At 43.2% G+C, this 19,462-nt stretch overlaps 1 protein-coding gene across 1 annotated transcript in view; it reads right to left on the bottom strand.

Annotated features, from left to right (window-relative positions):
- Positions 1-18,174, bottom strand: part of bcat1 (branched chain amino-acid transaminase 1, cytosolic) — a 108,895-nt gene extending 90,721 nt beyond the window's left edge. Inside the window, exon 1 of the mRNA XM_073066067.1 lies at positions 18,023-18,174. Coding sequence (XP_072922168.1) covers positions 18,023-18,028 — 6 coding nt within the window. The 5' untranslated portion in view covers positions 18,029-18,174. The remainder of the gene's footprint in view (positions 1-18,022) is intronic.
- Between the last annotated feature and the right edge of the window lie 1,288 nt (positions 18,175-19,462).

Here is a 19,462-nt window from a genome sequence, read left to right as displayed (position 1 = left end):
TGAGAACAGAGATGAGGAGGAATTTCTTTAGCTAGACAGTGGTGAATCTGTGGAATTCATTGCCACAGATTACTATGAAGGCCAGGTCATTGGGTATATTTAAAGTGGAGGTTGATAGGTTCTGGATTTACAGGAAGAGAGCAGGAGAATGGGGTTGAGAGGGATAATACATCAGCCTCGTTCAAATGGTAAGGTGGACATTGGGTTGAATGGTCTAATTCTGCAACTATGCTTTATGGTCTTATGGTCATATAATGACCATGAATGGAAAACATTGAACTGCTTCTTCTTTTGCATTTTTGCATTATTTTGAATTAAGTTTATTTTTGAAATATATAATAAAAATTGGGGAAAGATTTCTACAAAGTTGTATGATGTTTTGCTATGATAGGGGGGTTATTGGAGAGGGGTTTTGAATTGTTGTCACAAACATTGTTTGTTACTATGGCCATAAAAGCTAAAGTACTGTCTGTAAACCAGAGATGCCTGAACTTTTGGGTTTGAAGGACTATATTCAGGTCAAAACAGACGGCAATGAGCCAAAACTGTTGCCACCACTTCTGACACATTGCCCCACTGCACCTAAAGGATGCAGGATGTGTAGAAGTGCTGGCTTGAGGTCGCAGGGTAGAATATTGCCAGGGCTTCAAATACAAATGTAGATCTTGACCAGCTGTTTGCACAAAGTTCTTCGCCCCATCTCGGTCATTGCATGAGAGTCTTAGTCCAACTTTGTCAAAGGCACCTGTGTGTAGGCCTCCATTAGTCTCGATAGACCATGGATTTGCACTTTGGAAAGTTTCCAGGGCTCAAGCCTGGGCAAGGATTTTTTTTATGGAAGACCGGCAGTTGCCCAAGCTGCAAGTCTCCCCCCCCCCCCCCCCCCACATCACCGATGTTGTCCAAGGAAAGGGCATTAAAGGCACCTACACAATAATGTCAGAAAGTCATTGCATCATACAGCCAAGGCTCTTCAGCCATCATGTCCAAGATGACCACCGCACTCAGCTCCATTTACCCACATCGGATCTATAGCCTTCTATTCTTAGTGATTAAGCTGCTTGTGTGGTTTAATTCTGACTGCCTTCACTTGCACCTCTCTTCACTGTTGCTGTCCTCCCATGTTGTCACTGACCTTTCGATTATCTGCCTAATCCACTCACAGACCTTCCCCCAACAGCCCTCTCTCCAACTGACTTCCTCTGCAATCTCCACAGGACAAAGGGATCAGAAGGAAGTGTCTGTCATTATCCACAGTCTTGCATTATCAGTTTATCAGAAGCTCGTCAAAGGACCAGCTCAAGAATCACAGTCAACCTAATCTGTCCGAGGGTCTGCAGTCTATCTATTCACCCACTAAATTTACCAAAAAGAGTTATTTTGCATGTTCTAAACAGGAATGCACCAAGTGTCAAAACTTTTCTCCCTGTATCCTTCCTTTATTGTTCCTTGACATGATACGTAGACTCGTGTGATCAGAGTGACAATTCTCTCTGAGGAATGATTCCATCACTTACTTATCTCCTTCTTTATGCATCATTAAGTCATTTTATTATGATTTGGTATTATAATTAGTGTTGAGGATGGTTACAGCTATATGGTAATAGTCAGACACCACAGCCTAAGCAAGATTCCAATCTAAACTAGACCTATTTGTGTATGTTTGACCAATATAATTTTTCCTATTCAGGTATCTGTCCAAGTTCCTTTTAAATGTTACTGATCAGCCTCAACTACTTCCTCACGCAGCTCATTCCATATACTGACCAAGTTCTGTGCAAAAAATAGGTTCCTCAGGGTCCTATCAAATCCCTCCCCTAACACCCTAATTCTATGTCCTTGATTCCCTAAACCTAGGTATTCACCCTGTCTATGGCCCTCATGATTTTATACCCCTCTACAAGATCACCCCTTACTCCCCTGCACTCTAATGAACAAAGTCCCAGGCTGCTTAACCTCTCTTCATAACTCAGTCTTTTAAGTAAACCTCCTCTGAACACTTTCCTGCTCAGAGGCACATTTTCTACAGCAGGGTGACCAAAACTGAGCATAATAATCCAAGCGCTGGATCACCAACATCTTGTACAGCTGCAACATCCCACATTCTGCACTCAAAATGCCCTGACTGATGAAAGCCAGCGTGCTAACAATTTTCTTCACCGCCCTGTCTCTATGTGATGCCACTTTCAGGGAACTATTGACTTGTACTTCAAGGTCCCCCTGTTCTACCACAGACCCCAGGGGCCTACTGTTCAGTGTAAAAGTCCTGCCCTGATTAGTCAACACCTCCATTTTTTAATCCTCAGTCCATTTACCTGGCTGATCAAAATCCCTTCATAGTTCCTAACAACTTTCTTCACTGTCTGTCACACCATCTACTTTAGAGTCATTAAATACCTACTGACCTTGCTTTGTCCATTCCCATCCAAATCATTGATATAGATAGCAAATAGCAATAGGCCTAGCTCATTTGGCACAGGTTTCCAGACCAAATAAACAACCTTCCACCATCATTCTCTGCTCACTACCATCAAGCCAAGTGTGGGACCAATTAGCTAACTCTCCTTGGATTCCATGTGCTCTTTCTAAAGCAGCCCACCATGCAGAATCGTATCAAAGGATTTCCTGATATCCATATAGAATACATCTGATGTCCTGCCCTCATAAACCTTCTTGGTTATTTAGTCAAAAAACTCGATCAAATCCATGAGGCTTGATCATCTACACATCATGATGCGCTAGCTATCCAAAATCGACCCATCTTTAATGTATGTATACTTTCTCCTCAGGATCCCCTCCAGTAACTTATCTACCACAGAAGTCAGGCTTACTGGCTTATAGCTCCCAGGTATTTATGTGCAGTCATTCTTATAAAAAGCCACAATATTAGCCACCCTCTGTTCTTCTAACACTGCACACGTCACTAAGTGATAATCTCAGCCATGACTCCCACAATGTCTCCGCTAGCTTCCCAGTGTTTGTGTTGATTATGATTGCAATCAGTACAGAGGGTGGTTATGATCAGTACTGAGTTAAATATTAAGGATAGTTACCATATTGATAGCAGCTACAGTTGGTGGGGGAATAGTTACAGTCAACGTAGAGGGGTGTCCTTTTAAAATGGCGATGAAGAGGAATTTCTTTAGCCTGAGGGTGATGAATCTGTGGAATTCTTTGCCACAGATAGCTGCCAATACTGTGTATATGCCAAATCTTTATGTATATTTAAGGCGAATGGCCTAATTCTGCTCCAATGTCTTTTGGTCATATGATTGAACTCCTGAAATATTACTCAATTCAAAAGCTGGATGGATATACATACTGCATATTCAGTCCTTTGAACTAACTTGTTTCCTCTCTCTCTCTCTCTCCAGTTTTAGAATCATTCTTTTGTATATGCTTTTGATGCCATTCATGACAATACTGTGGTGGTGTCATTACCATATGGTCAAGATGGTGTGGAAATGCAAAATCCGTTAATGTTGGGCTCAGACCGAGTCACTTTTTTAGGTCCATAGGGATGGATTTGGAAAAAGAACAGGGAGTTAGAAGTCAGGTTAGAGTTTAGGGACAAAGATGGGTGGAGACAGAGCTCTGGGTGGTAACTGTAGTGGCTGGGCTGGAGTTTAACTCCAGATCGAAGCAGTCTGGAAGTCATGTCGTTGTGCTGAGGAGACCAGCCATCCCCAGGTTGGAGAACAGTCTCAGGTTGAAAGATGATATGGGCAACGAGTCCCAAGGAAGGGTGGGAGTCACAAGTGTTTGGTGACCTCCAAGGTCACAGGGGTCATTGATCCGTGCCAGTCTGGAGGTCGAGGTCTACTGTGAGTCCAGAAGTATTAGCCAGAAGGACAAATCCAGCAAAGTACAAAGGGCAAAGTAGAAGGTCAAAGGCTGAAGGAAGAGACCCAAAGGAGGCACAAGGGCCCAAGTCACCTGGATCAGAGGTACATGCAAATCTGGAAGTTGAGGCCCAAGGGTGAAACCCATAATCGAAGTCCTGTGGTGAAATCCAATGTCTGTGAGTCTGAGGATGGGAGGCCTGTAGCCTCCTGTTCCTGGGGTTGGAGGGTGTGCGTGTGTGTGTGCACGCGCACGGGATACAGTAGGAAAGGAGCTTGTTTTGTTATTATAGTTTTTGTTGTTGTTGTTTCTTATGTTGTTCTGTGGAACTCTGTGGGCAGACTATGTTGGTGTTGGAATGTGTGGTAATACTTGCAGGCTGTCCCCAGCAAATCTTTCAGGGTCACCGGGGTCGGAGGTCCATGCAAATCCTTGGGTGTTTTGGTTGTTAGTGCAAATGACACATTCCACTGTATGTTTTGATGTATATGTAATACATAAATCTGAATCATATTAAATGATTATTTATAAATTTTCCAACTTACAAACAAAATTGTCTGTAAAAACAAAACCTGTTTGTTAGCTGGAATTACTGTAAATATATAGTGCAGAGTTCAGCCTAAACGCACCTCCTAAGGTTACAACAGGGACTGTACTTGAACCCAGGAGATCCTGAAAGATGAAGGGAAAAGATTTCTCTCCGTCACTCTACTCCACTGTGCAAATTGGCTTCCACAAAAAGAGATCAGAAATTCAACCTTGAGAGAAGATAACAGCAGGAAACGGTTGGCTTTTGTGTATCCCACTTTGGAGTCTGGCAGCTGATGCTCACTACAAGTTATACGTAGACAGTTGCAGCCACACGGAACTATCATGTGGCAGCACATGATGAACGGAGCAACTGTAGGAGCAGCTATCTGCTGCCGGAAAGCAGTATGGGCTTGGCACCAATGCAGGGTGGGACTGACTCCAAGCTCCCATGCCAATCCTAAAATATATCGGTGACCTCTCTTCACAGTCATCATTCTTACAAAGGACTTCTAAATACTAATAATATATTCACAAGTGAGCTATATTCTATGGAAACACCGGGACTTGGGATCTAATCGTGCCTTGGAACAATACCTTAGACTCCACTTGGACAGTTTCCAACCTGATAGTATGAACAGTAAATCCTCCAAATTCTGTCAACTATTCCCCCTCTCTTACTCTTCCCTTTTCTCTCTCCCTGATCCAACTGGCCCCCACCCCATCACCTACACGCAACACACACAAAATGCTGGTGGAACGCAGCAGGCCAGACAGCATCTATAAGGAGAAGCTCTGTCAACATTTCGGGCTGAGACCCCTCATCAGGACTAACTGAAAGGAAAGATAGTAAGAGATTTGAAAGTAAGAGGGGGAAGGGGAAAATGCGAAATGATAGGAGAAGACCGGAGGGGGTGGGATGAAGCTGAGAGCCAGAAAGGTGATTGGCAAAAGGGATACACAGCTAGAAAAGGGAAAAGATCATGGGACAGGAGGCCTAGAGAGAAAGAAAGGGGGAGGGGAGCACCAGAGGGAGATGGAGAACAGGCAGAGTGATGGGTAGAGAGAGAAAGAAAAAAGAGGGGGGGAAAAACTAAATATATCTGGGATGGGGTAAGAAGGGGAGGAGGGGCATTAACGGAAGTTAGAGAAGTTAACGTTCATGCCATCAGGTTGGAGGTTACCCAGCTGGTATATAAGGTGTTGTTCCTCCAACCTGAGTGTAGCTTCATTTTGACAGTAGAGGAGGCCATGGATAGACATATCAAAATGGGAATGGGACATGGAATTAAAATGTGTAGCCACTGGGAGATCCTGCTTTCTCTGGCGGACAGAGCGTAGGTGTTCAGCGAAACGGTCTCCTGGTGTGATATAGTCAGCTGGTGTGGTATACTGCATCCGGAGCTCCCGGTATGGCATTTTATATATTGGTGGATCGCTCTCTATGCAACTCCCTTGTCCATTCATCCCCCCCATCCCTTCCCACCGATCTCCCTCCTGGCACTTATCCTTGCAAGTGGAACAAGTGCTACACCTGCCCTTACACTTCCTCCCTCACCACCATTCAGGGCCCCAGACAGTTGTTTCAGGTGAGGTGACACTTCACCTGTGAGTCGGCTGGTGTAGTATACTGCATCCGGTGCTCCCGGTGTGGCCTTTTATATATTGGTGAGACCCGACGCAGACTGGGAGACCGTTTCGCTGAACACCTACACTCGGTTTGTGTGTGTTGCTTGAATTTCCAGCATCTGCAGATTTCCTCGTGTTCGCCCATCACCTACACACTGTTGCCAGTGGGTCCCCTCCCTGTCTTCCTCTCTTTATTCCATTCTCCATCTTCCTCTCCTATCAGCCCTTTGCCACTTCCACCTATCACCTTCTCACATTCCACTCTCCCCCCCCCCCCCACACACACACACACATCTCCCATCAGCTCCCCATCCCTTCCCTCCACCTCTTTATGCCGACTGTCTTTCTCTCGCTTCAGATGAAGGATCATGGCCTGATATGTCCACTGCCCATTTACAGAAGCTGCCTGACCTGCTGAGTTTCTCCAGTACTTTGTGTGTTGCTGTTGTTCAATGATACCCGACCAGGCACTTTGCAGTCAGTAACAAAATTCTCAAATTTTCAGTAACTCACTCTTTCTGTCTGGACCTGAATTGACCATTTCTATTCAGTTGCTCCTACTTTATTTGTACTGTATAGTCTGGTCTGCTGAACATGGTTATTAAAGACACAATACTGACTATAATGCAGGCAAAAATAGCATTATATTCAGTCCTTATCCTCCTCTATTGCCATTCTGAGGTTGGAGGAGCAATATTTCATATTCCGTCTGGGCAGCCTCCAACCTGATGGCATGAACATTTATTTCTCTAACTTTAAGTAATTTCTTGACCCCCCCTTTTCCATTTCCCATTTTGCTCCCTTCTAATCCCTTCCTTTCTCCCTTTCAAAGACTGTACAACACATGTTCCCAATATTATTTATTGCTTATTTATCTATTATCATTATTTTGCTTTTCTTTTTGTATTTGAATAATTTGTTGTCTTTTGCACATTTGGTTGTCTGTCTTTGTGTGTAGTTTTTCATTGATTGCACTGATTTCTTTGTATTCATTTTGAATGCCTGCAAGAAAATGAACCTCAGGGTAGTATGTCATGATATACATGTATGTTGATTGAAAATTTATTTTGAAGTTTCAACTTTTGATTTGGCTGTAAATTCTCAGAGAGCAGGGTGAAGAAGTAATGTACTAGTAAACCCATTTCAATCCTGACCTCTGATTGCCGGTCTAAAGTTCGTATGTTCTCCCAGTGACTGCCAGTGCACCCACTGCCCCCTCAATCCTCCCCGCCCCCCCCCCCCCCCCCCCCCCCACAGGTGCTCTAGTTTGCTCCCACTGTGAAGAACATTATCACAAACTATAGGGGTATCTTGATCAACTGGGTGGGTGAGCCAAGGATGCCAAATAGAAGTATGAAGTGTTGCATCTCAGGAAGTCAAACCAGGATAGGGATTTCATGGTGAATTGTAGGACATTGGGCAGTGTTGTAGAACAGAGGCACGTTGGAGTTTAAGTACATACTTCACTGAAAGCGACATCATAGTTAGACAGGGTAGGGAGAAGACTCACAGTATCGTATGTTCCCCTTCTTCAGTCAGGGCACTGAGTTTAGAAGTTGAAAGGTCATATTGCAGCTGTACAAGATTTTGGCAATGCCACACATTGAGGATGTGTACAGTTTTGATCACTTTCCTATAAGATGGACATTATTAAACCAGTGAATTACAAATTGTAACTACAGGTTATTCCCAGATTACACAGGTTCTGATCCTGTGAATGGTTTGTAACCCCGATAATTCACAAGTCAGAAGTGCAGCCACAAACCAAGTTCCTACGCAGCTGAAGATGCCCGAGGCCCTGCATCAGCTGGAAAATCCATCTCGCTAATATCCCAAATGCACGTTTATCTGTTACAGTGGTGTGTTGTAATGGCTGTATGACCCAGAGGTCTCCTTTAATAGAGCTCTTGGCACCTGACTTTCAAATGTTTTTTCAGGCTGTGGGAGCTTGATCGAACCTGCTTCCCCGTTACACAGCTAAGGTGTGTGATGCATCTCCATAGCTACCTGCTCTGCAAAATGATCTGTTCCTCAGGTTTGACCTCCCACTTGCTGCTCTGCATTGCTTATATATTATTATATACACATTTTTGGGAAAATACAAGAGATTCTGCCAATCACAAACACGAGAAAAGCAAATGCTGGCAATCCAGAGCTACACACATAAAATGCTGTAGGAACTCAGGAGGTCAGGTAGCATCTATGGAGGGGAATAAACAGTCAAAGTTAGGACTAAGGCCCTTCCTCAGGACTGGAAAGGAAGGGGGAGAAGTCAAAATAAGAAGGTGGGAGGAGCGGGAGTATTAAAATCTGGCAAGTGATAGGTGAGACCAGCTGAGGGGTGGAGGAAGAAATTTGCCGTAAACTAAAGAAATCAATGTTCATGCTGTCAGGACAGAGGCTACAATTTTTGAGATATTCTTAATATTCAGATTATTTCAGGTGTTGATGCTGAAGTAATTTATCAGTCTGTTCGAGGAACTATCCAACTGGTTCCACCATCTGCTTTGGCCGCAGGCCCTCAAGGACAATCAGAGTAGACCATTGTCTGATTGAAGTGGTCAAGGATATCTGCACAAATGTTTCTGTGGGGATCAGGGGGTGCAGCATCATCCAGTGCTCCTTGGTAACATAGCCAGGCCTGGGGACACACAAGAGGCTGGAATCAAAAGCAACAAATCATTTCCTGGAGGAACTCAATGGGTTCAAAAACATCTGTGGGAGAAAAGAAATGTTGACATTTCAAGTTGAAGCCCTGGATCAGACTGTCCCATCTTTTTAAAAACTGGGAACTCTAAAAGTCAAAGTCAATTTAGTATCAAAGTATGCATATGTCACCATATAATACCATGAGGTTCCTTTCCCCACTGGTATTTACAGGAAAGTAAGTTGTAGTGACCTTGAAAGAGAGTCTGGAGGTTGTAGAATGAGATCAGTGTTGTGGTGAGTGAAATTATCCATGATGGTTCAGGAGCCTGATGGTTGTAGGGTAATAACTGTTCCTGAACTTGTTAGTGTGGGATCCAAGATTGCTGGACACCCTATCCAACTGTAGTAGTGAGACAACAGCATGGCCTGGATGGTGGGAGCCCTTGATAATGGATCTGCTTTCTTGTGGCAGCGCTCCTTGTAACCGTGCTCAATGGTGAGAGGGCTTTGCCTGTGATGGGATGTCTGCACCACTATCCATTCCTAGGTATTAGTGAGCACTGGTAGACGCTGAATGTTTACATACCCAGATGTAAAGGAGCTAACTAGTGCTTTCAGTATAGCCTTGTATTAGATATGAGCATATAAACCAAAAGCTGTTGAAAGGGTCTGTGATTCAGCCACACACAAAGAACAGGGGTAAGGAGTCAATTTCTCTCTTTCCTCTGGAAATATGTGCACTGTATTGCTACGTACAAGATCTCAGCATGAAATTTGAGACAGCTCAAGCAACACAAAAGTAGGTTATGGGCCACACCTATGCTACACATGGGTGAACAGTATGCACCCAAGATAGCAAGGTCAGCAGTCTGCAGGCCAGCTGGCTTAGAACTCCTGTAACCCAGGTTCAATTCTGACCTCGGGAGTTAACTATGCCATATGTACATTCCCCTTGTTACCATGTACTTTCCTCCTGGTGTTCTAGTTTGCTCCACATTCCAGGTTAATTAACAACTGTAAAATTGCCCTTGCTGTAGATAGATAGTAAAATTTGAGGGGAATTGATGTTGAAAGCAGGCATATTAAAATCTGATTATTGTAGTATTAGTGTAAATGGCAACATATTTGGGGACAATCCCTCCCCACCATCAGAAGTATCTACAGGAGCTGCTGCCTCAGGAAAACGTCATCCATCAGCTAAGATCCCCACTGTCCAGGCTACGATATCTTCCCGTATCTACTGTCATGCAGCAGGTTGGCTTGAAGGTCAACACCACCAGGTCCAGAAACCTTTAGTCTACTGAACCTGAAGATGTCGAGGATATCTTCATAGGGTGATGGAGTTCTGACACCATCTGTAAGAAGTTTCTATGTTCTCCCTGTGACTGCTCCACTTTCCTCCCACAGTCCAAAGATGTACCAGTTAATAGGTTAATTGTTCATTGTAAATTGTCCTGTGATTAGGTTGCAGGCTGGTACAGCTCATTGGGCCAGAAGGGCCTGTTCTACACTGTATCTCTAAATTTTAAAGGATAATTAATTAATAGGTAGCATTCATCATTAAAGACACGCACTTCATTAAAGACAGAACAGCTTCTTCCCCTCCGCCATCACATTTCTGAATGGTCCATGAATCCATGAACACACTGCCTCTATATTTTTGCTCTCTTTTAACACTACTTATTTTTTATTTTATATTTATTATTAGAACTTATATGATATTTTATGTATGGCACTGTACTGTTATCACAAAGCCTAATAACTACCTCAGTGTAGCAACACTACAGCCACTTTGACAACTGCAAGAAAATGGATTTTTTTGTTCTAGTTGTGTTATTTCATGCATAGTTTTGTATAATATATACTTAATTTGTGGTTTTTCTTGTGCATGTTCTATCTCCAGTGCCATGTATCTATGATGCTACAAAGCAAGTTTTTCGTTGTTCCTGTGCATACATTTACATTATACTTTACATTAAACTGGGTGGTTACTGGCAGAAACAAGCTAGGTCACGTTTCCATGGTGTATCTCTCCAAGACCTTTCCCAGGATTAAAAGGGAACATCACTCCCATTTTCATTACTCCTGACCATATTTTTCACTCAAAATTCAATTCATATTCCAGTTTCTCTGAACTATATCCCCAGCAGCTTAGAACACAGAGCAGTATACACAGGAACAGGCCCTTCAGCCCTCCATGCCTACACCGACCAGGATGCCAATCTAAATTCATCTCATTGCCAATCATCAGGTCCCCCCTCTGCTTCCAACACCAATCAAAGTTTGCCCAATCTCTTCTTATTGCAAATATCCTCTAATTCATGTAATGTCCTGTTGAACTTCCTTTGCATCATCTACAAAGATTCCACATCCTTCCTTTAATGCAGCAACCAGAACTGCTCACAAAACTCCAAATGTGGTCTGACCGAAGTTTTATATTGTGTGCAACATAACTTCCTGACTTTCATATTCAAGGTCCTGACTGATGAAGGCAGACACGCCATACACCTTCCTCACCGTCAGTGCTTGTTTCATTATTGTGTCCCTTCTTGTGAAAATTGTGATAATTTATTCTTTCTTGTGAATGCCACTGAAATGATACTGTGTGTCTTTGATGCTGCTGCAATGAGTTTTTCATTGCACCTGTATGTACATGTACTTGTGCACATGACAATGAACTTGACTCAAACTTTCAAGTATCCCATATCACTTCTATGGCCACATCCAGGAGCCAAGGATGTATACCCCAAGGTCCCTCTGTACATCAGTACTCCTAAGGCTCCTACTTTTGTCTTGCATTTGACCACCCAAATTGCACCACTTCACACTTGTCTGGATTATACCCCATCTGATATTTCCTCTACCCAGATTCTCAATATTTGACAACCTTCCTCACTGTCCATAACTCCACCAACATTCTTGTCATCTACACACTTGCTAATCAGACCACCTACATTTTTATCCAAATTATTAACAAGGGCTACAAAAAACAGAGGTCCCAGTGACAATCCTTGTGAACCACTGCTTAGGATCTCACAGTCTCACAAGTCATTGGACTGAAGATGAAAGGGGCAAAGGACTGTCACAACTGCTACTAAAGAATATGAGCTCACAACTGATACGATTGCCTCTAGCCCCCAAGTCTAGTCCGGAGCTGGTGGGAGACGCTGATCGATCTGCACCACGACAGTGAATCCACAGAGAAGATTAAGATGGTGATCAAGAGAAAAACTACAGATCTGGAAATCCAATCAACACACACATACTGCTGGAGGAACTCAGCAAGCCAGGCAGTATCTATGGAAAAGAGTACAGTCAACATTTCGGGCTGAGACTCTGACTCCAGTACCCCATCTGTCTGGGATTGCCACCCCCAGTCATGAGCCCTGCTGGCCTGTGTACTTGTATCTGTTAGTTGTTGTCTTATCTAGCGTCATTAAACCCTTGTGTAACATAGCACTGCACTAGATGCTAGTAGGCCATCAAAAGATTCTAGGTATCTGAAGAAGGCAGTGAATAGAAACCATACACTTCTGGAGATAAGTTTTGTGCTTATAAGAAAAAAAATGTACAAAATAGTTACATGAGCAAGAACAATTTAAAATTCCAACACTCTGTTTAGGTTCCAAATCTTAGATATCAAACCACAACAAATTTCCTTTTAATTAGAATCAATGCGATTCCTTTATTACTCTAATCTCTCTAACTAATTAGATCTAGTGTTATTCCCTAATTAAAAGTTTATGACTAAACTTTCCTTTTTACTTATCCCTAGTTAGTTAGAAAACCAAATATAATTCCTATTCTCAAGTATTATAGTTAACTTCAGTTTCAGTTCCAGGCAGTATATCTACAAGTTTAAATTCAAATTCAAAAATTATATATACATAGTTTAACTCCTTTCATGACGATACTCCAACAACACAACTTTTAAACAAAGTAAATCTCATTCAGTATCTTATCAAAGTCTTTGCAAAAATAATCAAATTAAGATTCTTCAAATGAAAATAAACTTATACATCCAACCATATTAAATCCTCTGTGTCATTACACATTTCGCTCCTGCGCTGGTACATCAACTCTTGGGTAGTTCACCATCTTCTTTCTTGGTTCATTGAAATGAAGTAGTTTATCATCCGCAGCAAGTCAGTTCACAAACTTGACCAAATACTTTGGAATGATTTTACAAAACTAATTCCCGACTACACAGTAGAGATTTTAGACATTCATCTCTGTTGATACTGTCTCATTATAGCTGCTGTGTGTTATAGCCATAGCTTCGATAAATCTTTTATCACTATTCTCTCTCCTCCAGGGGTTTCACCCTGAGATTTTCAAGTTAGTAGGGCAATGATACTCACCATTAATCCCAGTCTAAACAGTTCATGTCTTCAGCTTCTAATCATTGCTGCGTTTCTCTCCTTGTCCATCCTGTGTCAGCCATGCCTCTACTCACATAGCATTTTTTTTACAAATACTTCTTTTAAAAATTGGTAAATCTTGTTTTCATCCTTCCGCAGGTGGAACTTTCTAACGTTACATCTTTGGGTTTAATTAACTGTGTTACACTTGTGCTTTCTGTTTAATCTTGTCGAATTCATTTTGATTGGCATGGGTTTTCCACATATTGTGGTTATTTAAAGTGGAGTCCCAATTAGCGCTCATCATGGTGTCCTTATGTTTCAAGGATAATTCATCTCGCTGTGGATACGCTGCAGACTGTGGTAGACCAAGGGACCCTATGGAAAATCCTGGCAATTCCAGACAATGTTTCCCATTCTCTGCATTCCATCTTGGCTGAACAGAGGAGCACTTTTAGTAATAGACTAAGACAACTGCACTACTCCAAAGAGCGCTATACAAGGTCATTCTTACCCTCGGCCATTAATCTATAACCATGGGGGTGATGAATCCAGTCCTGTTCGACTGTTTGGGGTAACTTACCTTATTCTTTTTTACTTCTCTTCTAATATTTGTACATTTGTAATGCTACTGTGATTTCCTTTGGAATCAATAATGTATCTATCTATCTATTACACAGTGTATGGAGGTAGAACAAGGTAAAACAATAACAATGCAGAATAAACAAGAATGGCACAGAGAAAGTGCAGTGCAATTAAGTTCAAGATCATAACAAGGTAGATTGTAAGGTCAAGAGTTCATCTTATTGTTGAAGTGGTCAGCTGAAGAGTCCAAAAGCAGCAGGGTAGAAGTTGTCATTGATCTGAATGAACCGATCTCCAAGCAAGCATGACTCAGCAGACCCCTGAGCAATGCGGTTGGTTGCCAATATCTCTGCGTCTCCCCATTTCACATGAAAATGAGACGAATGAATGCTGACAAGCTGCCAACTGGAAGCATAGTTCTTACAGCCCAGCAGAACTCAGCAGGCAACCCTTTGTTTCCAGCAGTTTCACTTGCCACAAACAAATGGATAGATCTTGCCAGGTAACACAGTGAGAGGGCTGGGCCTCTCCCAGCTCCTACACTTAACCATCATCCAGCTATTTCTGTGGGTCATCAGGTAGGTCTGGAAGAAGACACCATGGCCTTTGTACAGATTCTTTGCCAGACATGGGAATCTCGTTCACTTTCCCAGGGCAGCTCAACTGCTACTGTAACGCTGTGAAAGAGGCAGAGTGGTCCATGGAGATCAGCACATTGGACCCGGGTTCAATCCCGACAAGCACCACTGTCCACGTGGAGCTTCCCTCTCCGTCACCTTGTGGGCTTCCTCCCACATTTCAAAGTGCAGTTTGGTAGGTGAATAGGCCACTCGAAGTTGCCAATAATAAACACAAGAGATTCTACAGATGCTGGAAATCTAGAGTATTGCACACAAAATGCTAGAGGAGCTCAGCATGTCAGGGTGCATCTACAGAGAGGAATAAGCAATAGACGTTTTGGGTCAAAACCTTTCATCAGGACCACACTGTAAGTTGCTCGTAGTGTGTGGATGAGTGGTGAAATCAGGGAGGAATTGATCACAATGATGAGAGAGTAAAGGTGGGACTAATGCAGGATTAGTATAAATGGGTGGCTGGTGGGATGATGTTTCCATGTTGTATGTCTCTATGGGTCCATAACTTGCCTGTGTGGAGCTGTCCACGACAGACTGTTGCAGCCTGGCACACCACGAGGAAGAAGGGACACTCACAGTTCAGAATCATGAGTCATAAAGCTGTACAGTACAGCCTCAGGTCTTTAGCCCACCTCCGCACTGCTGATCACTCATCCCACTGCACCAATTCCACATCATTCAGCACCCTGCTTATTAAAGTACCTGACAAGGTGCTTCGTACATAATGTTACTGTTCCATATCGGATAGCCTATCCAATCTCTCCTGATAACTCAAGCTTTCCAGTCCAGGCAACAGCCTTGTCAATCTTTTCTGCACCCTCTCAAATTTAATCAAATGCTTTGTGCATGCTGACCAGAAATGCAAACAATATGCCAACTATAGGATAACTAGTATCTTGTATGATTGTAACATAACAGCCCAGCTCTTGTACTCAATGCTCCACCGATGAAGGACAGTGTGCCGTTCACCTTCCTCACCACTCTGCCTAAAATCCATTTGGAATTGGTATATTATTGTCACATGTACCGAGGAACAGTGAAAAGCCTGTCTTGAATACTGTTCATGCAGATTATACATGTATCGAGGTACAACATAGTGAAACAATAACAATGCACAATAAACTGTAACAACTACAGAGGAAGTGCAGTAGGGCACATGATCATAACAAGGTAGACTGTGAGATCAAGAGTCCATCCTATTGTACTGAGGAATTGTCTGATAACAGGTAGAATCTGTCCTTGAGCCTTGTGGTGGGTGCTTTCAGGCTTTTGTATTTCCTAATGCAAGGTTAGAGAATGTCTGGTGTGAGTGGGCTAGCTGAGGCAGCAAGAAGTATAGACAGTGTCAATGGTTTCTGTGATGTGTTGAGCTGTGCCCACTACTTTTTGCAGTATTTTTCAGTCACGTGCAGACCACTGGCATACCAAGTTGTGATGCACCCAGACAGGATGCTTTCTATGGTGAATCCTTTTCAGGGAGCTATGTACTTCTACCCTGAGGGCTCTCTCTTCTACAACATATCCTTTGGCCATGTCATTCATTCTGTAGGCCCTCCCCGGTATAACCTCCCAAAATGCATGACGTTCCACTTGTCCAAGTTAAATTCCTTCTGCCATTTCCCTTGCACACTTTCCCCAGTTGATCAATATCCTGCAGTAACTTTTGTTCCTCCCAAAGAGTGCAGAATCTACCTACACTTGTCACTGCCTTAGTAAAGCTGCCAACATCATGAAAAAACCCCACGGACCCCAAACGTTACCTCTCCTCCTCCCTCCCATCAGGCAGAAAATACAAAAGCCTGAAAACACATTCCTCCAGGCTCAAGTCTCCTTCCATCCGGCTGTTATAAGACTACTGAAAGGTCCCATTATATAACCTTACAATCTATCTTATCATGACCTTGCCCCTTAATGTCTGCCTGCACTGTACTTTCTCTGTAGCTGCAATACGATATGCTGCCTCATGTTATTGTTTTTTCCCCTTGCACTACCTCAATGTACTGATAAGGTGAAATGATCTGTATGAATGGCATGTAAAACAAAAATTTTCACTCTACCTCAGTACATTCGATAATTACTAAGCAACTATCTATTATCAACCTTCTTCACTGTGCACTAGCTGACGGAGCATACCATCCGCATTCCCATCCAACTCAGAATGAATATCGGCAGCAGTTCAGTTGGGCCACATTTGGAGTATTGTGTGTAGTTCTGATCGCCACTGTGCAGACTTCTGGTGAGGAGGCTGTCTGGATGAGAATGTATTACAGGTGTCCCCCGCTTTACAAGTGTTCGCTTTACACCGCTTCACTTTTACAAAAGACCTACATTAGTAACCTGTTTTTGCATTACAAAGAGGATTTTCACTTTTTACTTTCTTTGCATTACAAAGAGGATTTTTGCTTTTTACTTTCACTTTTAAAAATTTTCCCATATAAATTAATGATACTTCGCTTCACGCCATTTCGGCTTAAGAAAGGTTTCATAGGAACCCTCTAGCTTTGTAAAGGGGGGGGGGGGGGGGGAGTCACCTGTAACTCTAAGAAGTTGAGCAAACTTGGATTGTTGTCCCTAGAGTACCAGAGGCTAAGCGGTGAATGAACTGAAGTGCATAAAATTCTAGGTAGACACTCAAAGGTTTTTCCAGGGAGTGGAAATGTCTATACCAGACAGCACAGGTTTAACATGAGAGGGGGAAAGTTTGAAGAAGATTTCCTAGGGAAGTTTTTTTTTAAATAGAGAGTGGTTAGATGTCTCCAAAGTGCTGTCAGAAGAAGAGGTGGAAAAGATACCATAGGACAGCTCTAAGACTCATTTAGACAGACAAGTGAAAGGCAGGGAGAGGAGGGATACAGAGCTTGTGCAGGCCGATGGGACTAGCAGACTGACATCATAGTCAGCACAGACAAGATGGTTGAAGGGGCTGTTCCTGGGCTGTGTGGTTCTCTATTCCATGGAACTGATGCAACGGAAGAAACTCTCGGCTAACTTTCAAAGCCGAACGAACATCTACGTGTTCAGCCCCACTGCCCTCCGTGGGAGCCCGCTATATCAATATGCCTCTTAGTATTCGAAAGAAATGTTCGATTTTCGGATGTTAAGAGGGGATCTGGGCTTTCCCCGGAGGAGGGTACCGCGGCTGTAAGTCAGTCATGTGGGAACAGGTTAGAGTGACCAAGCGGTCTCTTTCCTCTCTAGCTCGTGAATTATAAGTTGTCTGTCCCAAGGTCCTGAAAGTGGCGATGCAATCAAGATCCAAGATTGTGATTCGCGGAAACCATATTTATCACTCCAGTAATACAAAAAGTTCTGCTAATTTTACATTGGGGAACGTTCCACCTACTGGGAGAATACGTTTCCCATCCCCAGCACGATACAAGGGAGCCGAGAGGGATCACGCACAGCGGCTCCCATCTGTCAAAGCGGGAGCTGTCGGTTCCTTCCCGGTACACCTAGTCAAAGCAAGGGAAAGCAGGGCTGGCGAGGCATATGCTCAGCAAGGGTGCGGGGTGGGGGGGAGAGCGTCCTCAATTACAGCGTAAAATTGGATCCATCTCCGACGTTCACCTTCTAAGCGAGAACTGGGATAATTTTGGAGATTTAAACTGATCTTCCTTTATGCTATATTTTACACGTCTATGCAGGTTACCCTCCCCCCACCCCTTCCAATTACGTATAGTTTGCCCTTTGCCTCTTTTACAGAGTTCAATACGGTTTTGATATTCCGGGAAAAGGCATGTTAAATTGACCCGTGCAGGAAATGCTTTGCTGAAATCGCACGGTTGTGGTTACCTCCATGAAGCTGAATTCTGGAAACAGTCGACTGTAGAAATATACCCGTGAGCTCGGACAGACGGAGTCGAGATCCCGCGAAACTCTCCGGCGATGTTTGCAGTCTCCTTTTGGTGATGAACGACACGTTTGCTGCGGCCGCGCTACGTTTGGCTCCTATTTAAAGGTGGATATAGCCTGCCCCTGATTGCATCATCCATGGGGCGCCTCCACTCCCCTCAATCCCACAGCCTTGTTTTTATTAGAATGATTATACTGACACCTCGCAGACGCTCCCTATTGCAAAATGTAACATAATCATTAAGTTATTTTGCTTAAATATTTTAGTTTTTTTAAAAAAACATTAAATGGGCTACCATCCAACAAATTACCAAATCTCCTTGACACAACTTCCTCACACATTATTCTTCACTTTATTGGTACATTATCTAATTCATATGTTCATTTCTGCCCTCTTTTCCTCATCTAGAATTTCATCAATGTTCTCTTTTCTGCCACCCACAACCCTGGACCCAAAACTTCATCCTTTTAGAACAACCAACTACTCCAAACCAAGCTATTGATATCCTTGTGTCTATGATGCACCATCAATGAGACGTGGGTTAAGGTAGGCTTTTATTGGCTGGAAGAAAGCACAAGCAGCAAGTGACCATCACACAACATCCTAGAGACTGAGGAAGGGTCTCTCTCTCCGTCTTGTTTTACAGCGGTTGGCACCCAGCTTAAAGGTGCATTACCACCACCTTCTGCTCCAGAGTATGCGATGGACTCACATTCTAAATCCCTTCACCCAATCGCACACATACCCTAACCTACACTTTATCCTCCCCATCCTAGTACCCTATTTCTGTTTATCCATCATATCCTATATAAAAAAAAACCCTGTACCCCTTTGAGGAAGGGTCTGTGGCTCCAATTGCCTTTATACCCGGGTCTGTGGGAGGAGCCACAGGAGCAGTCAGCGGGGGGATGTGTCCAGACAGGTATATGTAGTTCACCACAGTCTAATTTTTGTATTCCCAGCAAGCCCATTATTCCTGGCTGAGGTTATCTCATTTGGACAAATAAATTAAGGTTATGATGCTTTTATCTTCAAATGAATCCATGGTTTCTCACGCCCACCCCCCCACCCACCCCTTCTCCTCATCAAAATCATTTCTGTATTGAGGATTCTGAGATTGCTAGTGTGGGACACTTCCACAGATGGCGCAAGAGATGCCAGACAGATGACAGATTGGGAGCTGTTCCACGCTTTCTGTCACTTGCACAGACAGGGCTTCTAGATGGTCCTATAGACACAGAACAAAGACAGCACCTCACAGGAAAAGGCCCAAAATTAAATATTTTCTGCCTGCACATGATCCCTATTACTCTGCTCCCTGGATAGGAATGAGGCTTTTTAAAGCCTCTTAGATGGCACTGCTGCAGCTTAGTAATATT

The sequence above is a fragment of the Hemitrygon akajei genome, chromosome 14 (genome assembly GCF_048418815.1).
Source record: "Hemitrygon akajei chromosome 14, sHemAka1.3, whole genome shotgun sequence".
Taxonomy (NCBI): domain Eukaryota; kingdom Metazoa; phylum Chordata; class Chondrichthyes; order Myliobatiformes; family Dasyatidae; genus Hemitrygon; species Hemitrygon akajei.
Note: the sequence above shows the minus strand (reverse complement) of the source record. Positions and strands in the feature narration are given on the sequence as shown.